The following is an 18469-nucleotide window of genomic DNA, read 5'->3' on the forward strand; positions in this document are numbered from 1 at the left end:
CCCGGGACTGACCTGTCTGGAAACCTAACCAGTCTTATTTATCCCCTCTCTCACTGGGAATTCCCCTCCTGGGTTCCTATCTCCCCGCCCCCCATGACTAAGCATTTCTCAAGCCGTAAGCTGATGTTAAGTCCTAAGCTACTCCCCCCTGCCATCTTGTGGTCATTTCTAAGTACTGCACTCTCCTATCCACCTTTCCCAGCTGTCACCCTTCTATCCTGTCAATCTCCGTCTCTAGTGCACAAACCGTCCCCTCCTACTACCAGTCACGTCTGTCCGTCAAGTCACCTTCCCCACACTCCCCCTCCCTTTGTCCATTGTCGTCCTGACAATTGTACTCCCTACCTACGTCGTTCTGAAGCTTGTCCACAGTCTGTTGTCGGACCGGTTATTGGGCCAAACCTGCTGCCCACGGGGGCCGAACTAAACCGAGAGCACCATGCTCCGAGCAGCCTACTGCTACTCGCCAGCGCGCACGCCACGTGACAACTTCTTTCAGGTTGGCGAAGTCCACCCGGACTACTCTACGGCGTGTACCTCCCACTGCTCTCCCCTTTTACTACCTTCAGCTGTCCAGAACGCCAAGACCGAGGCCTGTTGTCTACCAGGTCGTCATTGGCGCCCGCCCGTCCTTTTAGGGTGTCCGTGGTGTCGGGGACCTGACTGACGGACCACTGTCTGGTTCGATATCTCTCCTCTCTTTGTCCTTCACTTAAGAGTCACGGTCGGCGTCTTCGTCACATCTACCTCGTACCCGGAAACTGTTACACACATTTTTGTTTTGTTATGGACACTACTCACTAAATCAACTCTTAACATACTATTATTTTTACTTTAATAACCATAGGAGTTACTCAACCGGAGTAACCCCTTTTTCTCTCTCATTTTTTTTCTCCTTTTTTTTTTTCAAACACGCTAACATTGTTTCCAACACAATATTTTCCACACAGCATCTTTAAAACAAATACTCCCCCTCCCTTTAACACTAGTACTCCCTTCCCCGCATCCCCGTTATATCAGGAGAAAAAGATCAAACAATATAAAAACATTCTTTGTAACCTGGACGGAAAACTGTCCTCGTGGCCTGCACAAAAGTGCAGCGAAGTCCCGAAAGTCCGGGCCATCTCCTGATAGCCGGTCGCAAGGGGCCCCACAGTCTTGGAGCTCCCGGGATGCAGGGAATGTCTCTAGGGGTCCTTTTCACGGGGGTTCGTGGCCTCCAGGTTCAGCAATTACGGCTAACGCATAGTAGCCGCGAGGACAGTACTCTTTGTAGTACGATACCAAGTCCCCCTCTCGCAACGCCCGGCCGTGACAGATGGAGGTCACGTTGATGTACACCTTCTGGCCGGTTTCAAGGTCCCGAATGAACCCGAATCCCTTCTCCAGGTTGGTGTACACGAGCCGCCAAATAGATCGTGAAGCCACCATGCCAGCCTCCCCTCTCTCATGGAGCAGGTTCCAGACCTCCTGCTCCCTGGCCTTTTTCTTCCATATGACCTCCGCGACCCAGACGGAGGGTCCGATGTAGGCCCCGGAGTCCGGTGGGCGGGACACAGCCGGAGTTGAGAGCAGGGCAGAGGCGGCTGTAGATGTCGGCGGCCCAGCAGCCGCTAGGGCCGGGCGGCGGGCGGGGACAGCCGTGGTTCCCGATGGGTAGGCTGCAGGGCCCAACAAGCAGACTGCGGCCGGGGACGGGGCCGGAGTGGTGGCCGGCTTCAGGGGATAGGCCGCTGCTGGCAGGTGGAACGCAGCAGCGTCAGCCGCGGGCTGGTTCTGCACCGGTGACACCGGACGTGGTGCCGCTGGGCGGGGTGGCTTGGGGACATGGGTGGAAGCGCCGCTCAGCCCGGCGGAGGCCGCAGAGTTTTCCGCAGCTGGGCCTACAGCAACGCAGGAGGCCGCGCGGGGAGGCCGGGCAGTGGGGGCCGCTTGCGGAGCTTCCGGCAGAGCCGGGGGAACTCACACCTTCCCCGGCGCCGCAGCCTCCAATCTTCACCCCGCCGTCCGGCAGGGCTAGCCTCCAGGCTCATGGGTCCCGCGGAGAGGCTCCCAGGTGATGTCTTTGGCGGCTGCTCCCGCAGGGCCCGCAGTCGCTCCTCTTCTCCGCCCGATGTCTTGAGGACTGTACGTGATTCCAGAAAGCAGGTCTCCCAGCAAGACTCCCGACGCCACCGCCACTCCAGGCATCCGAGGCCACAGCAACTGCAGCGTCACATCCCGTCCGGTGGGCAACAGTTGAATGGCGCCAATCAGCCGCAGCCGTTCTTCCCTCCCGGGCCACTCCTGCTCCTGGGTGGGGTGATGGCCAACTTCTCCGCCCATCTGCCCGGGTCCAGTATGAGGGGGCAGCAGTCTCCAGACGCACACCGCTCCCCCCGGGGGTACGATGGAGATGGCCCCAGTCCGTCCAGAACAACTGCAAACGCCCGGGCCTCTTGCCGGCGTTGGAGTACCACAGCCATATTGGACAGCTTCTGGTGCTGCCCCGGATCCTCTGATGGCAGCAATGATCCGGAACAAAGTCTCCAATTTATAATCCCCTGGTGAGCAGTCTTGTAATCCACAGGTATTTGTAATTCACAGGGGAGCAGTCCGAGTCCTCTTGGGTTCTTCATATATTAGATCACGTGATCATATGGTTGGTAGGGATAGGACTTGCTTAATATATATGCGCAGACGCAATGTTTAGCTTCTTTGGTTTCTATGATACTAATCTGGCACATGCGCTTTCGCTGGATTTGTCCTATTCCTCTCGACTTTATATACTACAGTATGTAGTATGATGCGTCTATTGCTCCTAGGATATTTCTTTTGCGCATGTACATACTGTATGTAATTTCCTTTGCATGTATACTGATACTTGGCACGCTAGTCCCCTTGACTGTTGTAACACTATAATTCTCGACTTCAGCACTCTCTAATGTTAATGGGTTAAGAAATATGTCTGTTGATCTCCAAGATGTACTAGCACACTGCAAGGACCTTTCATTAGATCATGTGACCATATGGTTGATCATGTGACTATATCGCTGATAGAGACAGGACCAGCAGACCATGTGCGCAGACGCTGTGCTTAGCGTCGGTGGTATCCATGACATCAACCTGGCACATGCGCTCTTGCTGGATCTGACTTAACCTCTTTAAACCTTGCATACATTGCGCCATTGAGCGTCTATTGTTTCCATGGTACTTTGTCGGCGCATGCGCCCATGTAACTTCCTGTAGTGGCAATACACTGATATCGGGCGCAATACTCATGTGGTGAGTCTCACCAAATCTTGTGAATCCACAATTATTTATACTTATTTATACTTGGTAGATGTACTAAGGTTCACTACTTCCTTTCACTCCAGATGTAGTCACACTAGTGACGATACGCGTCGCGTAACGGGAGTGGCATCTCGCTCCTGGGACCAGGGCATTCATTATGGCTTGTTATGTTCAGTGAGCATGTCTTTTTCCTGCTGGTAGCAAGGGTGACTTACTATAAGAAAAGGGTATTATATTTTTTATATATTTTTATTGTCTTGGGCTTCTGACTAATACATTAACCGCTTGTATTGGTTCTTTATTAGGTGCCAATCCTATTGCTAATATGGTTGTGTGTTATCTTTATGGTGGTTTTATGTAATATCATTATCCATCAATATCTCTTGTGTAAACTCGAGATTAATTTTGACTGTAGAGATATTAGAAATTCTGAGTTTTTCATCGGCCACAACTAATACACTGAATATATATGATCATTATTTGTTGCTTTGACATGCTACACAGAATACTGAACCTTTATTGAGTATTGTACATTAATATATTGCTCAGGACCGTTTAGCCACTCCCATAGAAGCAGGTCACGTTTGGTGACACCTGTATATATATTTTTAAATGTTTTTATTGTTGTCGTGTCTATTTGTACATCTATATGTAATAAAAATTGTAATTGCTTAAGGGTGATCCCTGCATGTGTGTATGTCTACTTTGCTCTTTTTTCTTTTGGAATTTACTTTTTGACATACAGCGGTTGGATTCCTGATGTATTTGATTTGTTTATACTGATGGTGCCCTCCCTGTTCTGGTATTATATAAGTCTCTTGGGTTCTTCAGGCGCAGGCCTGCCGCGGAAGGTGTCGTTTTAGCGGCGGCGATCCTGCCGACTACGCCAAAATGTGGTAGGGGCCCGGATTGGGGGGTGGACCACTGCTTACCCTGTCCAGATGACACAGACACCAGGCGATGCAAGGACGAGGCGGAGACAGATTTCAGTTGTAACAGTTCCGGATTTATTCGTCGTCCTCCTGACGACCACAACCACGCACCGCAGCCTCTTTACAGTTCTTTGTCTCCAGGCCCGGGTACCTGCACCTTTGCTCCAGTCGAAGTAACGTCCCTTGGGGATCTTTCGCGGGGGGCTGTCCTAGACCAATCTACCACCAGCGCTTCACCTGCCCGAGGTCGTCCAATCGGTACCCCCGGGGCCTCGTCTGTCCTGCGGTCCGTCGGGTCAGGGCCACCCCCCTGACTGTCTTTTGTTGTCCGTCCCCTGGTCGAGCTCTTCTCTCTTCACCATCTTCTACCGAGCTCCTCCCGGAACTAACCTGTCTGGTACCCTAACCAGTCTTATTTATCCCCTCTCTCACCGGGAATTCCCCTCCTGGGTTCCTATCTCCCCGACCCCCATGATTAAGCGTTTCTCAAGCCGTAAGCTGATGTTAAGTCCTAAGCTACTCCCCCCTGCCATCTTGTGGTCATTTCTAGGTACTGCACTCTCCTATCCACCTTTCCCAGCTGTCACCCTTCTATCCTGTAAATCTCCGTCTCTAGTGCACAAACCGCCCCCTCCTACTACCAGTCACGACTGTCCGTCAAGTCGCCTTCCCCACAACTACTCAGGTCTCTTCATCAGGCATTGACTAATACAACATCTGAAGACTCACATATTTATGCACAACCTGAGAAGTCTCGAAAGCTTGCAATTTGTTACCATCTTTTCAGTTAGCCATTAAAAGGTATCATACACTGAGGACTCTCAATTCTGAATATTCTTCTATCTACTGGCTAACATGGTACAAAGATATATATCTAGCTTGTAACTAGGCAATTTTCTATTGACTGTATAGTCGTAGAGCTGTAGGAGAGATCAGTGCAACATAGGGTATTATCTGAGGAGTATGGCAGGTGATAAAATCAAAATTACTTACCTTTTATGAGTATCTAGAAAGCATGTAATAAAGCACATCATCTGCAGTAGAGCCACAGGTCAGTAAATGACAAAGCGATATCCAGGAAAGAAAGGAGAGGTTTGTGGATGATTTCGGCGCTTGCTGATCAATAATGAGACGTTTATCACAGAATGTCTAATGGATGGTGGTTTATTCTATGCATTTCAATGTACAAAAGACTTCTTCATCAGGAAACACCACAAGTATACACTTGTGGTGTTCCTGATGAAGAGGTCTTTTGTACTTTGAAACGCATAGAATAAACCACTATCTATTGACTGTATAGAGAGGAGTGGGGGAGACACAGGGCATTTGAAATGTAAGGTCATAACTTAGCCCATCTGTGGTAAGGGGCCAGATTGGGGGGTGGTCCACTGCTTACCACGACCGGACGATGCAAAGACGAGACGGAGGGAGAATTCAGTTGTAACAAATCCGGGTTTATTGGCCGTCCTCCTAACGACCATAGCCATGCACCGCAGTTCCTTTACAGCTCTCCGTTTCCAGGCCCGGGTACCTTTCACCTTTCCTTTAGTCGTGATGACGTCCCTCTTGGATCTTTCGCTGGGGCTGTCCTAGACCAATCTACCACCAGCGCTTCACCTGCCCGAGGTCGTCGTCCAATCGGTACCCCCGGGGCCTCATCTGTCCTGCGGTACGTCGTGTCAGGGTCACCCCCCTGACTGTCTTCTCCTGTCAGTCCCCTGGTCGAGCTCTTCACCGTTCTCCGTCTTCTGTCCCGAGTCTCCCTCTTCTGAGCTCCTCCCAGGACTAAGCTGCCTGGAACCCCAACCAGTCCTATTTATCCCCTCTCTCACTGGGACTTCCTGGGTTCTAACTCACTGGGTTCCTAACTCCCCGCCCCCCTTGACTAAGCGTTTCTCAAGCCCTAAGCTGCTGTTGAGTCCTGAACTACTACCCTTGCCATCTTGTGGTCATTTCTAGGTACTGCACTCTCTTGTCTGTCTTTCCTAGCTATCACCCTGCTGTCCTTGTCAATCTCCGTCCATAGTGCACCAACCTTTCCCTCCTACTTCCAGTCAAGTCTGTCGTCAAGTCACCTTCCCCTCACATCGTTCAGTCACAAGCAGCAACTTTTAAATGGGTCAATCTGAGTCATCCTGTTAATATGAGTCTGTGGTCAGGACTAAAAAAAAGCTGGGTGGCACAAAAGAAAGTTGTTCACATGTGGGGCTGCCAATTCTGCTTGTGATTCATAATTTATTTTCTCCTTCCCCCAAGAGCAATAGGTATTTCTCCCTTTTTATTTTCTAACTGTTTTGCATATTTGTGTGTCATTTTAAATTTACCTTTTTTATATCTTTAATGATAAACACTGTATATTTTTATATTAAAGCTTAAAATCTTTAATAAGTTTGATCCATGTTTGCTCTAAAGAAGCCTTTCAGAAAGTGTGTGACCTTTGATTGTCTGACTGTAACACATTTTGGGGACTCATCACTCCATGTGTTTGATGAGTGGTAGATTGAGAAATCGGGGTGTGCAGATTGTGTCGCGGTGTGATTTATGCGCACTTTATAGCCTAGAACAGAGGCTGAGTGTTGGCTTCAGTGAGTGGAGATAAATGAACCCTTCCAGGTGCACCTCTCATCACGTGCTAAGGCTGGTTTCACACTAGCGTTTTTTAGCGCAGCGCATAGTGCGCATGCATGCGCCATGCTCCCCTATGTTTAACATGGGGGCGCATGGTCTAGCGTTTGCACGCGTTTGTATGCGTTTTCGTGCACATGCGTTTTTTTTTGTAGTGTGCGCCTAGGCACGCCAGACGCAACCTGTTGCATTTTTGGTCTGTCCAACCTGTGTCAAAAAAACGCATGCGCACGGAATGTGCAAAAAATCACATTAGTCTATGGGAACGCAGGCGTGCGCATATCTATGCGCACGCCTGCGTTTAAAATCGCATGCGTTTTAAGAGTTAAATTGGCTACAAACTGGTTAAAACGCATGCGCCTAAATAAAGCAAATGCATGCAAAACGCATTATGCATTTTGCATGTGTTTCTATTGCGCACGAAGCGCTGCGCTAAAAAATGCTAATGTGAAACTAGCCTAAGAAGTGTGTACATGAGTGACAATCACTGACAAAGGGGTAAACAAGAAAAACGCTGGAATGATGTTTTCAATGGGAACTGTACTTTCATCAAACTTTGCATAAATCAATAATGCAGGCAAATATGCAAATTTTTGCAATACATCTTAACGCAGAAATATGCTTCTTTCTCCACTTATGAGCTACTTCTTTCAAATTCCCCTTCCTCCTGAACCCATCATGCACTCTAAAAAAAAAAAAGATCAAATACAGTCTTGTTCAAGAGAAAACAGACTGGCAGCCTACAGTGTGGTGTCAGGTCACACAGCCTTATACTTTGTTTCATTAAATTAAAAAAAATCCAATGAGGCCCTCTACATTTTTTCATTGTTATTTTAGCATCTTTTAAAACATCTTGGCTTTTTATTTAAAGGGAATCTGTCACCTTTTTTTTGACTATGAGCTCCCGCCACTGACATCAGGGGCTATCTGCAGCATTCTGTAATGCTGTAGATAAGCCCATGATGTAACCTGAAAAAAGAGTTAGCTTATACTCACCCTGGCGTCCGGTCCGGTTCGATGGATGTCGTCGTCCCGTCTGGCGCCTCCCATCTTCTAACGGTGATGTCTTCTTCTTTCCTTCCAGTCGCGGCTCCTGTGCAGGCGCACTGCTCTGCCTTGTTGAGGGCAGAGCAAGAGTACTGCAGTGCGCAGGTGCCGGGAGAGGTCAGGCGCCTGCACACTGCAGTATTCTGCTCTGCCCTTAACAGGGCAAAACAGTGCGCCTGCGCCGGAGCCACGACAGGAAGGAAAGAAGAGGACGTCATTGTTGGAAGATGGGAGGCGCCGGATAGCAACAACCATTGGACCAAGACCGGACCGCCCCCCCCGGTGAGTATAATCTAAGTCCTTTTTTTTCTCTTTCAGGTTACATCGGGGGCTTATCTACAGCATTACAGAATGCTGTAGATAAGCCCCTGATGTCAGTGGCGGCAGCTCATAGTCGAAAAAAGGGTGACAGATTCCCTTTAATGCTAAACAAGGGTGCACATACCATAGAGACAGATGTTTCAGATTCCTCGGTGCTCGTGGACCCACCTTTGTTGAACCAGTTTTTGCATTTCAGCAGTGATAATAGCAGTTTATTATCCCTTCTATACACATACAAGTAGATTAATAATCTCCTGTTTCTTGTGTGCGGAGATTGGATGTGGTGCCAGCCATCAGAAAGAAAAGTGGTTTCAGTTATGCCATGTTGTCTTTTCATTTCCTCATAGGATATCCTTGGTTGTATGCATAATTTAAAATAATAGTTATTTAGACTTTCTTTATATTTATTTCCACTTTTTAATTGCTCTTTATTATATACCATTACAGGACAAGTACAAAGGAAAAATAGCAAATGATGAGATTAGAGAAACCGTGGTTATAATTATCGGTGCCCTCATCAAGAAACTTCACCAGGGTACAGGTTCTGAATTACCGGTAAATGGCTTACATTGTGTACAAGTATTTTGTTGTGTGCTTGTGCTCTGGTTTGGATTTTTGGGTATCACTATTTGATATACATGCTAAAAATCTGACATTGTAGTACTTGAGTATGTGGAATCATTCTAAATTATTGAGTAGTAGAGTAAAAAAAATAGTTTTATTATATTAGAAAACAAAGTACTTTTTGTGTTTTTTCTATTTTTTTTGTCATATATCGTATATACATAATTAATTGGTTTTAACAGGTAGATATTACATTTGAGTGATATTTTTCACAATGTTACATGTGTTACGGTAGGTGTGAGGCGAGGAGTGAGGACCGCTATAAAATTAAAATTAGTTAACATGTCGGAAGTGGGAATTTCTCATCTGCATTGTTTGCTTTACAGGCAGTTTTGGAAGCCAAGAATTTAATCTTGGATGGGTTACAAAAGGCGGACAAACCTTCTGATGTTAAGATGTATCTTCTAGCCCTGAAAAATGCCAATCTGCCAGAAGGAATTCCATTGCTGTTGAAATATTCAGAATCTGGAGAGGGCCCTGTCAGCAGCATTGCTATCAGCGCTCTCCAGAAATATCATATCTCCTTCATCACCGACGAGGTAAATTCACGTAGAGACCTTCAAATTCCAGTACTACGCAGCAGTGTTCATGTATTTCTATTTTTTAATAACATGAAAAATCTGAAGACTGTATCATCTGTGACATCTTCCAGGGTAAGCCACGTGAACCTCTGAGGCTACGTTCGCACATTCCTTTTTCTACTGTAATAATCAGATCAGTGGCATAACCAATCCAAATAACCATTGATTATGATAGGATCCATAGGTGTTACATTATGTGTTAGTTTTAGAACACAATAAAAAGTTCAGCTTAGTGATCTTTAGAGAATCCATTCTAAAAGCGAATGTATAACGGACCCCATAATAATGAATGGGGTACTCCCGCTTTTCCTTGCATTGATTATGCAACTGATCTGTTCTTCTTTACATTCTGTCTGTCTGATCCTAAAAATGTAACAGACAAAGGGAATATCAAAACATGAGTGTGAAGGTTGTTAAGATAAAGTGAACTTTGCTCATTTCCTTCTGTGGTGACCTGAGAATTGCATCCATGCGATGGACCATACCACAAATTTTTTGGCCAGGTTCTTCAAAAATACAACAGAAAAAAAAAAAAAAACATAACTAATCAAAAGCAGATGGAATTACTAAGGAATCCTCATGGACCTCTACGGCAGCCCTATTATATCACCGTCCAAAATATCAGTTTACATGAGCTCTAACTTATCTTTTCATATAGACAAATTAAATATAAACGTTAAAGTGCTGAATTTAGAAGTATTCAATTTCATTTTCATGTTTTACTAAATTATTATTTTTTTTATTTTACAAGGTAAAAAAGGTCATGAACAGAATTTACCACCAGAGTTATAAAATACATGAGAAAACGGTGAGAACTTCAGCAGCAGATATTATACTGAACAGCCAGCCTACGTACATGGAGGTTAAAAATCTGCTTCTTTCTATTGGCGAGCTCCCGCTAGAGATGAACAAGTATATGCTGTCGGTTTTTCAAGACATTCTTCAATTTGAGATGCCAGCCAGGTACATGAATCTATGAATTTACAGCTAGGAAGGCTATTATGGGGATTAATGATTGGAAGCATAAGGGATGGAAGCATAAGGCAAACTACATGTAGTCCATAACCTAATGCCTCCCAATTTTTGCTTAATTACTTACAGTAGTGTGATATTAATTTTTTTGAGTTTCTTAATATGTGAATCATTTGGGATGCCTTTAAAATGGAGTAATACTTTCATAAAGTTACTCAATATGAGATGCACAAGGATCTATAATGTTATATACTGTATATGTCCTTTCTGTTCTTTAGTAAGCTCATTCGTCAAGTGCTGAAAGATATGAAGGTTCATAACTATGATCGCTTTTCAAAGCCTGGATCCTCATCTGCTTATTCAGGATATGTGACCCGTAAGTTGCAAATTCTCTTCTCTCCTATCCATTTCCATCTTCAGTCTTCTCAAGGATAAACATACACTTATGGTATAGTCTGAATAGGATGCATGATATCAAAAAAGCACATATGAAGCTATCATTCGTTAATGATGCCAGTTAGTATGTCTATCATAGCTGTAGTAGAGGGACCACTAAGATATTAATATACACCATGATCATGAAGTGTGAAGTAATGACCTTAGGCCCCTCATGGACAGTGGTTATTTTATAAATATGTGGTGGTCCAGAAAAAGTCACAATAATTGCTATGATTTGTGATTTGCATGTATTTCCTAGTAAAGACTGGTTTCCTCCATTAGGTGGACCTGACTCATCAACGACATACAGTCTTGATATTCTATATTCAGGATCTGGCATTCTGAGAAGAAGCAACATAGATACCTTTGTCTACTCCAAAAACACTGAGCTGCATGCCATTCAGGTAATCAGATATGTCACCAACTTAATTATCCAAGCAGCCTGCCACGTACCCTTGCGGGACTTGTCCTCTAGGCCTTGCTCTATGCACAGAAAACTTCCGGCAAGATCTGTTGCCTGACATGTTGAATTTCACGGCAAATTAGCAGCTCAACAGCTGCCTATTTCTGAAATCCACCAAGTAAAATGCATGTATGTTATTCTCCAAGGAGAAGGCAAAATGTTTTCTTACACTACCCATGTGGTACAGGGTTTCTGTCCTGTCTATCCTTGTTTCTGAATTTGGGTTATTACAGAAAAGTCTTACGGTAAATTGCATAATGTCTTGTAGGCTATATCAAGAGTATTTAACAAATGACACGGTTTGACCTTACTCTTTTGACGACCATAGTGGTTTGATCCTAAATGAGAAGACACTTTAATATTTTATTTGTGAAGCTGTCAAAATACATTTTTTTTCCTAACACGCTGAAGATGTTTTTTTGCAGGAAAATAATACAAAAAGTAAAAAAGAAATACTTTTTATTTGATTAGTTTATTTATTTTGCACATATGTACTAAAGTAAAGTGAGTTCTAATGAGTTTACATTTGTTATCTTTGGTCATTTTGACAACAATATTCAATACAGGTTTAATAATTATCGGAGGCAGGATTAACTAATCTACTATATAATCGTCTAATTATGTCTGTCTGTAATGGAAATCCAGCATCGCTGATTGGTCACGCCCGACGGTGCAGTCCGCCCGTGAATTGCCGCGGGATTTGAACCACGCTTTTCTGATTGGTCGTGCCCGGCAACATATTCTAGAATACCCGATGCGTTAGAATCGAGCCACCATCTAGTGTTACATAATTGTCTAATGCTGAAGGAGAAAATGACATTGAAAAAGCGAGATTGGTTCTTGTTTGAAAGTTACAGAAGGAAAAATATAGAACGTTGAGTTTAAAAAGATTTTTATTTTTTCAAAAAGAAAATATTTTACTACCGAGAACAAACATGACAGAAGATCATTTCACTCAATGAACAAGCGTTTTGCTAGTTCATCTGATGATCGGCAGCCTGTTCACACTGAAATTTTGTATCGTGAAACAAATGTTCTGAAGAACGCTCATTCATGATTATCTTTCAGTGTAAATGCAGCTTAAGAAGGGTTTCCATGACTGTATAGAAATTTTTAGTTTGAGTTGCATATACCAGTGCAGTGAGAACATTGCCCTTGGGGAAAATCACTGCCTTCAAACTGACCATTAAAGAATATATTAACAGACACCATTCATGGTAATTGTGGTAATTGTACATGATGCCCAAAGATGCTACAATACTGTTGACATTGTTACAGAAAGTACACCAGTTTGAACATGGTTAGATGGAAGGGTGTATGTTTTTTCCGTGTCGTGACTGTAAATTCTGCGACTGGTTGAGCTCAGATAAAACCAGTACCTCGCAGGAAGCGTGTGCTATATCTGTGATTTTGCCAACTGCAAATCCGAAGGACTGATTTATGTGGCGACCTGCACATGACCATTTAATTATGTCGGAAACACGACAAGGGAATTCAGATGGAGAGTTGGGGAGCACATACGGCACAAACAGGACACACTCATAGGGAGACATATTAATTGTGTACTTCATGGAAATATGCGGGAAATATCGTTTTGTCATACAATTGGTCAAGAAATGTATCAGAAGGGTGTTCACGATAGATTAATATTGAGAAAAGAAAATGAAGGATTAACTGTGTATCCCCGAAGGGATTTAATGAGCAGTCGTCATCTGCACCATTTCTCTAGGTATAGGAATTATGCCTTTTTTGCATTTTGAGTTGGTCTGGGGACTCTTCAAGTATTAACCCTGTCATACTTCTGGGTTGTCCATGTAAGAAGACTCATCATAATTGACGGAATTATCGAATCACCTCCTCTTTTTTTCCCTTTTTCCTTTTTTATGTTCCCTTTTTTTAATCCCTCTCTTCTTCTAATCATCCTTTCTTCCCATGGTGTTGGGGATAAGTCATGTACATCCTCATTTGTGGGACATAACAAGAGTTAATATTGGGTATAAAGTAGGGTTTATGGGTTGTATCCCCATCTATTCATAAATTATTGGTTAATTGGAGCCACACCAGAAGGGAGGATCTTTGTTATGAAATGGGCATCAGATGTAAGTGTATTATATTTTGATTATGTTTATCCACTATCTTATCTACTTAGAAGGGGACGGAGCTAGAAAGATGAGAGAAATTCCTCCCCTTCCCCTATCTAAACGGGGAAGCACTTGTTTTAGCATACCATGCTAGGCTTATAATATTGATTTATCATTATATCGGCCTCCCGAGGAACCTTGACATGGGGAAACGCGTTGAGGCTTTGCCTGACCAACAACAATGTGTTTGATCAATCTAAGTACCCCCTATTTGTTAACTACAGCGATTTATTTCACTGCGTTTGAAAAAAAGATGATTTCTCTGGTTGTTATTACTGGTCATCAAGTGTAGTCAGAGCTATCGAAGGATAGGCGCCATTATCGTCATAAAATAGGGTGCCAACCGCTGCAGGACAGACAGGTACTGAATATGTATGATCAGATAGAGATGAGCTGCCAGCTATTATCAGAATCTATCTGAGAATAGAGTTTTTTTTATACTTTGCACATAGTCCCTTTCTGTCTGCACATTATCACTTTGTTTCCAATACTTGCATTTAGCTGGTTTGGTGTGAATATTGCCAGATGAGTTTGAGTACACTATTCCTTGTCACCCCACTGTAACAGGAGGGATATCAAGGGTCACAGAGGGAAAGCCGTTGAGGAGTGGGGTACCATTCTCTTTATCACAATAGGGTGCCTATAGGTGGGCAGCAAAAGAGCAAAAATGTTTACCCATACAGGCCTCCAGACAAATGCACTACATTGTGCATTAACATACCAAGCAACCGCCCCCTCCATGTAGTGGTAGGCTGCGAGCGGTTGTTTTATCGGTATTCTTGCACCTGTGTTGTCATCTTAATTATATGGGTCCAGTGCATCCTGATAGTGCATTTGTCTGGAGGCCTGTACGGGTAAACCTTTTTGCTCTTTTGCTGTTTTATATTATTGGTGGACTTTCAAGTCCTCTTTCTGTGCTGTATCAGTGTGTGATGGTTCCCAAGGGTGAACCCACTGGACCGCGGTAAGCGAACCTCCCCTGGGCGAGCGGGCCAGGTGGACCACCCCCTATACAGGGAGCGTTAGGGACAGGCCCAGGGGAAACTACTCACCACGGCAGCTGGTACCCGAGGAGGATGGAGGGCACGACAAGAGATGTAACAGGCAGGCAGATGGAAGAGCTGGACCGGAACCGGTAGGACTGGAACTCAGGAACGGAGGCTGGAGGATACTGGCAGACAAGGCAGGAACGGTGAAACACGGGTCAGACGAAGACACCGGCTGGAAGCGGACACGAGATGGCGGGCACTGGGAAGAACACAAGGACCAGGTTAAACAGGGAGCACGGGAAACGACAGGCAGACTGAGAGCCAGAGTCACAGTAAGAGACACAAGTGACGATCAGGCAGTGATTCAGAGGAAGAGGCTGCCTCTTATGGAGACAAGAGTTCCGGGTCAGGTCAGCAGGGTCAGGAAGGCGGGGAGAAGGACTGGCTTGGCCTGTACTGGGATCTGAGGCGCAAGGCGCGCATGCGCCGCGAGTAGACCACCGGGACTGAGCGCGGGCCAGAGGGCAGGAGTGCAGGCGAGTGCGCGCCTGCTGCAGGAGCGCGCCGAAGGCGGCGGGCGCTCCCGGAGGCCACGGGCGACGCGGAGCCCGATAGGGAGGCGACAGCAGGAGCCAAACATGAGGTGGGGGCGGTGAGCGTGGAACCAGCGGAGGCGGTAAGCGTGACACAGTGCCTATAGGTGGGACATAATAGCACTGATTGTTTTTCTTATCGGTTGTTGATTGGACCGCCTCTCCTGGCAATAAGTGGCATAGGTATATGACCAGTGTTATGCTTAGTGTCAGAATATTGTTTTGATTTCGGTGTAATTTATAGTATGGTCAAGTTTATAGATTTTAATGTATAGCTAATAAATTAAGTTTCATTCTATGTTAGACTTACAGAAAGTGAGATCACATTCTCCACAATAGAACTGTTGAAAACATTGTTGATTGCAGCAAAAGTAGGTCACTTTCACATTTTCTGCAAGGTGTTTCCATTGTTTCAGTCCAGTAAAGCAGAAACATAGCCCATGTATTCAAGATCAGCACCTGTCTCCGCATTCACCCAGAGATGCAGGATTGTCCAATTTAAAAATAGAAGGTTGTACCAGGTTGACGTTCAAGAACAAACGTTTTAAAATTGGCACGGCCGACAGAATAAGAACATGAACAAAAAGATCAGTGTCAATCACTTTATGTTGCGTACTAACTCAGCATGGAAATAACAAAAGAACAGAAACATCAGCTCACCCTGTAGGAAAATATGCCAAAATATGGTGCGGTGCAAAGAAGCCTCATGCCAATTCCTGAGTATGTTAGTCATGAAAAAGGAGAAAAAATGCCAGCCATCGCAAAAATAAATCAATACATCACATTTATTGTAGTAATTAAAAATACAAAGAGAAGTTTAAAATTACATTACAAAAATATGAAAACGGGTCTACGTGTTTTGAGGTGACTACTCCTAGTTATGTTTTTATTGCAAAAAACTTCCTAATTTTTGTAGAACAGTATAATTACCGTAAGGCTGAGTGCAGACGTACTTTTTGGCCCTGCGGATTTTTCCGCGCAGAATGGAAGAAGTCCGCAGGTCAAATGACCTGCATTTTTCCTGCGGATTTCTTCCATTTTTCATGCGGTTTTCCTGCGGTTTTTGTGCGGTTTTCCATCGCGGTTTTCCCCCTGCGGATTTGGTGAGAGGGGAGATGGAAAACCGCACAAAAGAAGTAACATGCTGCGGATTTTGTACCGCGGGAAAACCGCGCGGAAAAATCTGCAGCGTCTGCACAGCGTTTTTTTTTTTACATTGATTTTAAGGCTACTGTACATCACAATGCGGATATGCAACGTTTCTGCGCGGTAAAATCCGCTGCGGAACCGCTGCAAATCTGCATCGTGTGCACACAGCCTTAGTGGTTCTGACTAAAAGGAAGTTCTGACTATGGAACAGAAAAAAAAAGAAAATATATTTGATACTTTATTCATACAATACTGGTAATGGATCAGCTCAGATTGTCGTGGATACAAAATCCTTGAAGGAATTCTATCACCAGGTTTTTGCTATCCTATCTGATGTGAGTGCAGAGAACCTAATTGTAGCAGTGTATCACTTACTGGACTGTGTGTTGTCTTTTTTATATAAAATCACTGCTTTATCTGCTGCAGACCTACCAATTCTCTGAATACTGAGCTTTATATAAAGCCCAACCACACCACTGATTGGCATTTAGTGGTGGGGGCGGTGTTTTACAGAGCTCATGAATATGGAGAATAACATCAGTCCTCTGCTGATAAAATATATATTTATCTAAACAACAAGAAGAAACCCAGTAAGTGAAAGACTGCTGGAATCAAAGTCTGTGTATCTACAACCAGGTACCCTCAGGTGGAAAAATATGGTGACAGATTCCCTTTAAAAACAATAGGCCAAAACAAAATTCCATCTTTCCTCCTGACTTTTTAATAAAGATATTACACTGTGATATGCCTCTTTAACAACTAGATATCATCATCCTAGTATACGTCTTTTTTATTGCTTTATTTTTTGCTACACTTTGGCAGAAAATAAAAGCCCCACATTTTCCTTATATGGATTCTGTATGCCTATGTCACTGCCATGCTGTCCTACTACGTCCCTAGCGTGTTCCAAAATATATACACACTTTATTAAGGGGCTGTCATGTGTTGACCGCGACAGAGAGGAGCCAGAAGACTGAAGCGTCTTATTTCTTTTACTCCTCCACAGAATAGAAGCACTTCACCTTCTTATTAAATGGTGTAAATTTCTTTGGGCAGTGCATGGGCTAATCTGCTCTGTTGAGAGCTCTTGGAGCTAAGGCTCTCAGCTGTGCACTGTTGGCCACTCCCATACCCTATATAATATTACCTTGTTAAGTCTGATTGGTGTATTACGGTATACTACTACTCCCCTCTTCCCTGGTTGGTGAAAGGGTACAGACTGGGGGTGAATTCAGGAGCTAAGGCAAGGTACAGTTAGGTCCATATACATTTGGACAGAGACAACATTTTTCTAATTTTGGTTCTAGACATTACCACAATGAATTTTAAACAAAACAATTCATATGCAGTTGAAGTTCAGACTTTCAGCTTTCATTTGAGGGTATCCACATTAAAATTGGATGAAGGGTTTACGAGATTCAGCTCCTTAACATGTGCCACCCTGTTTTTAAAGGGACCAAAAGTAATTGGACAGATTAAATAATTGTAAATAAAATGTTCATTTCTAGTAGTTGGTTGAAAACCCTTTGTTGGCAATGACTGCCTGAAGTCTTGAACTCATGGGCATCACCAGACGCTGTGTTTCCTCCCTTCTGATGCTCTGCCAGGCCTTCACGGCGGTGGTTTTCAGTTGCTGTTTGTTTGTGGGCCTTTCTGTCTGAAGTTTAGTCTTTAACAAGTGAAATGCATGCTCAATTGGGTTGAGATCAGCTGACTGACTTGGCCATTCAAGAATATTCCACTTCTTTGCTTTAATAAGCTCCTGGGTTGCTTTGGCTTTATGTTTTGGGTCATTGTCCATCTGTAGCATTGTCATGATCTGACAGTTTTAAATTGCACTGGGTGAATTTTTTTTACTTTGGAAAGTTCCAAGGTGTCTTGACTGTCCCCGGTGGTGGTTAGTGGTATTGCACTTTAGGTTTTTGTGCACTTAATTATGTATCAGGTGTGACACCCTATAAAGGTGTGCTAGGGGTGTGCAATCACTGGCTGTGATATTGTGAGTTTGTTTTCACTTTGAGTTTGAGAGCCTGGATGAAGGATGGAGCTGGTGAGGAGTCCTGCGCAGCTTAGCCAGGGGGGATGTGTTTCAGCTATGGTGTCTGGACGAAGGGCTGGCATGGCGTGGTGGGGTCGCAGTGATGGTGTCAGCAGGAAGTGTCTGCATGGACTGGTGGAGTGACTACTATGGAGAGTGGCACTCACCATGTGGGACTTGGCTGCTGAGCTGGACTCAAGCATGCTTGACTTCGTGGCAGAAGCTGGACTCATCCTTGGGACTCTGTTACTAAGCTGCAGCAACGGGTGGTGGACTCTGCTCC

At 44.4% G+C, this 18469-nt stretch overlaps 1 protein-coding gene across 3 annotated transcripts in view; it reads left to right on the forward strand.

Moving 5' to 3' along the window:
- Positions 1–18469, forward strand: part of MTTP (microsomal triglyceride transfer protein) — a 133380-nt gene that overhangs the window by 102442 nt on the left and 12469 nt on the right. For all 3 annotated transcript variants that reach the window (XM_073589639.1, XM_073589648.1, XM_073589656.1), the window contains 5 exons: positions 8646–8753; positions 9149–9361; positions 10155–10366; positions 10654–10751; positions 11096–11217. In XM_073589639.1, the coding sequence (XP_073445740.1) occupies positions 8646–8753; positions 9149–9361; positions 10155–10366; positions 10654–10751; positions 11096–11217 (753 nt within the window). The remainder of the gene's footprint in view (positions 1–8645; positions 8754–9148; positions 9362–10154; positions 10367–10653; positions 10752–11095; positions 11218–18469) is intronic.

This window comes from Dendrobates tinctorius, unplaced genomic scaffold, assembly GCF_039654945.1.
Source record: "Dendrobates tinctorius isolate UK_male_01 unplaced genomic scaffold, ASM3965494v1 ptg000011l, whole genome shotgun sequence".
Taxonomy (NCBI): domain Eukaryota; kingdom Metazoa; phylum Chordata; class Amphibia; order Anura; family Dendrobatidae; genus Dendrobates; species Dendrobates tinctorius.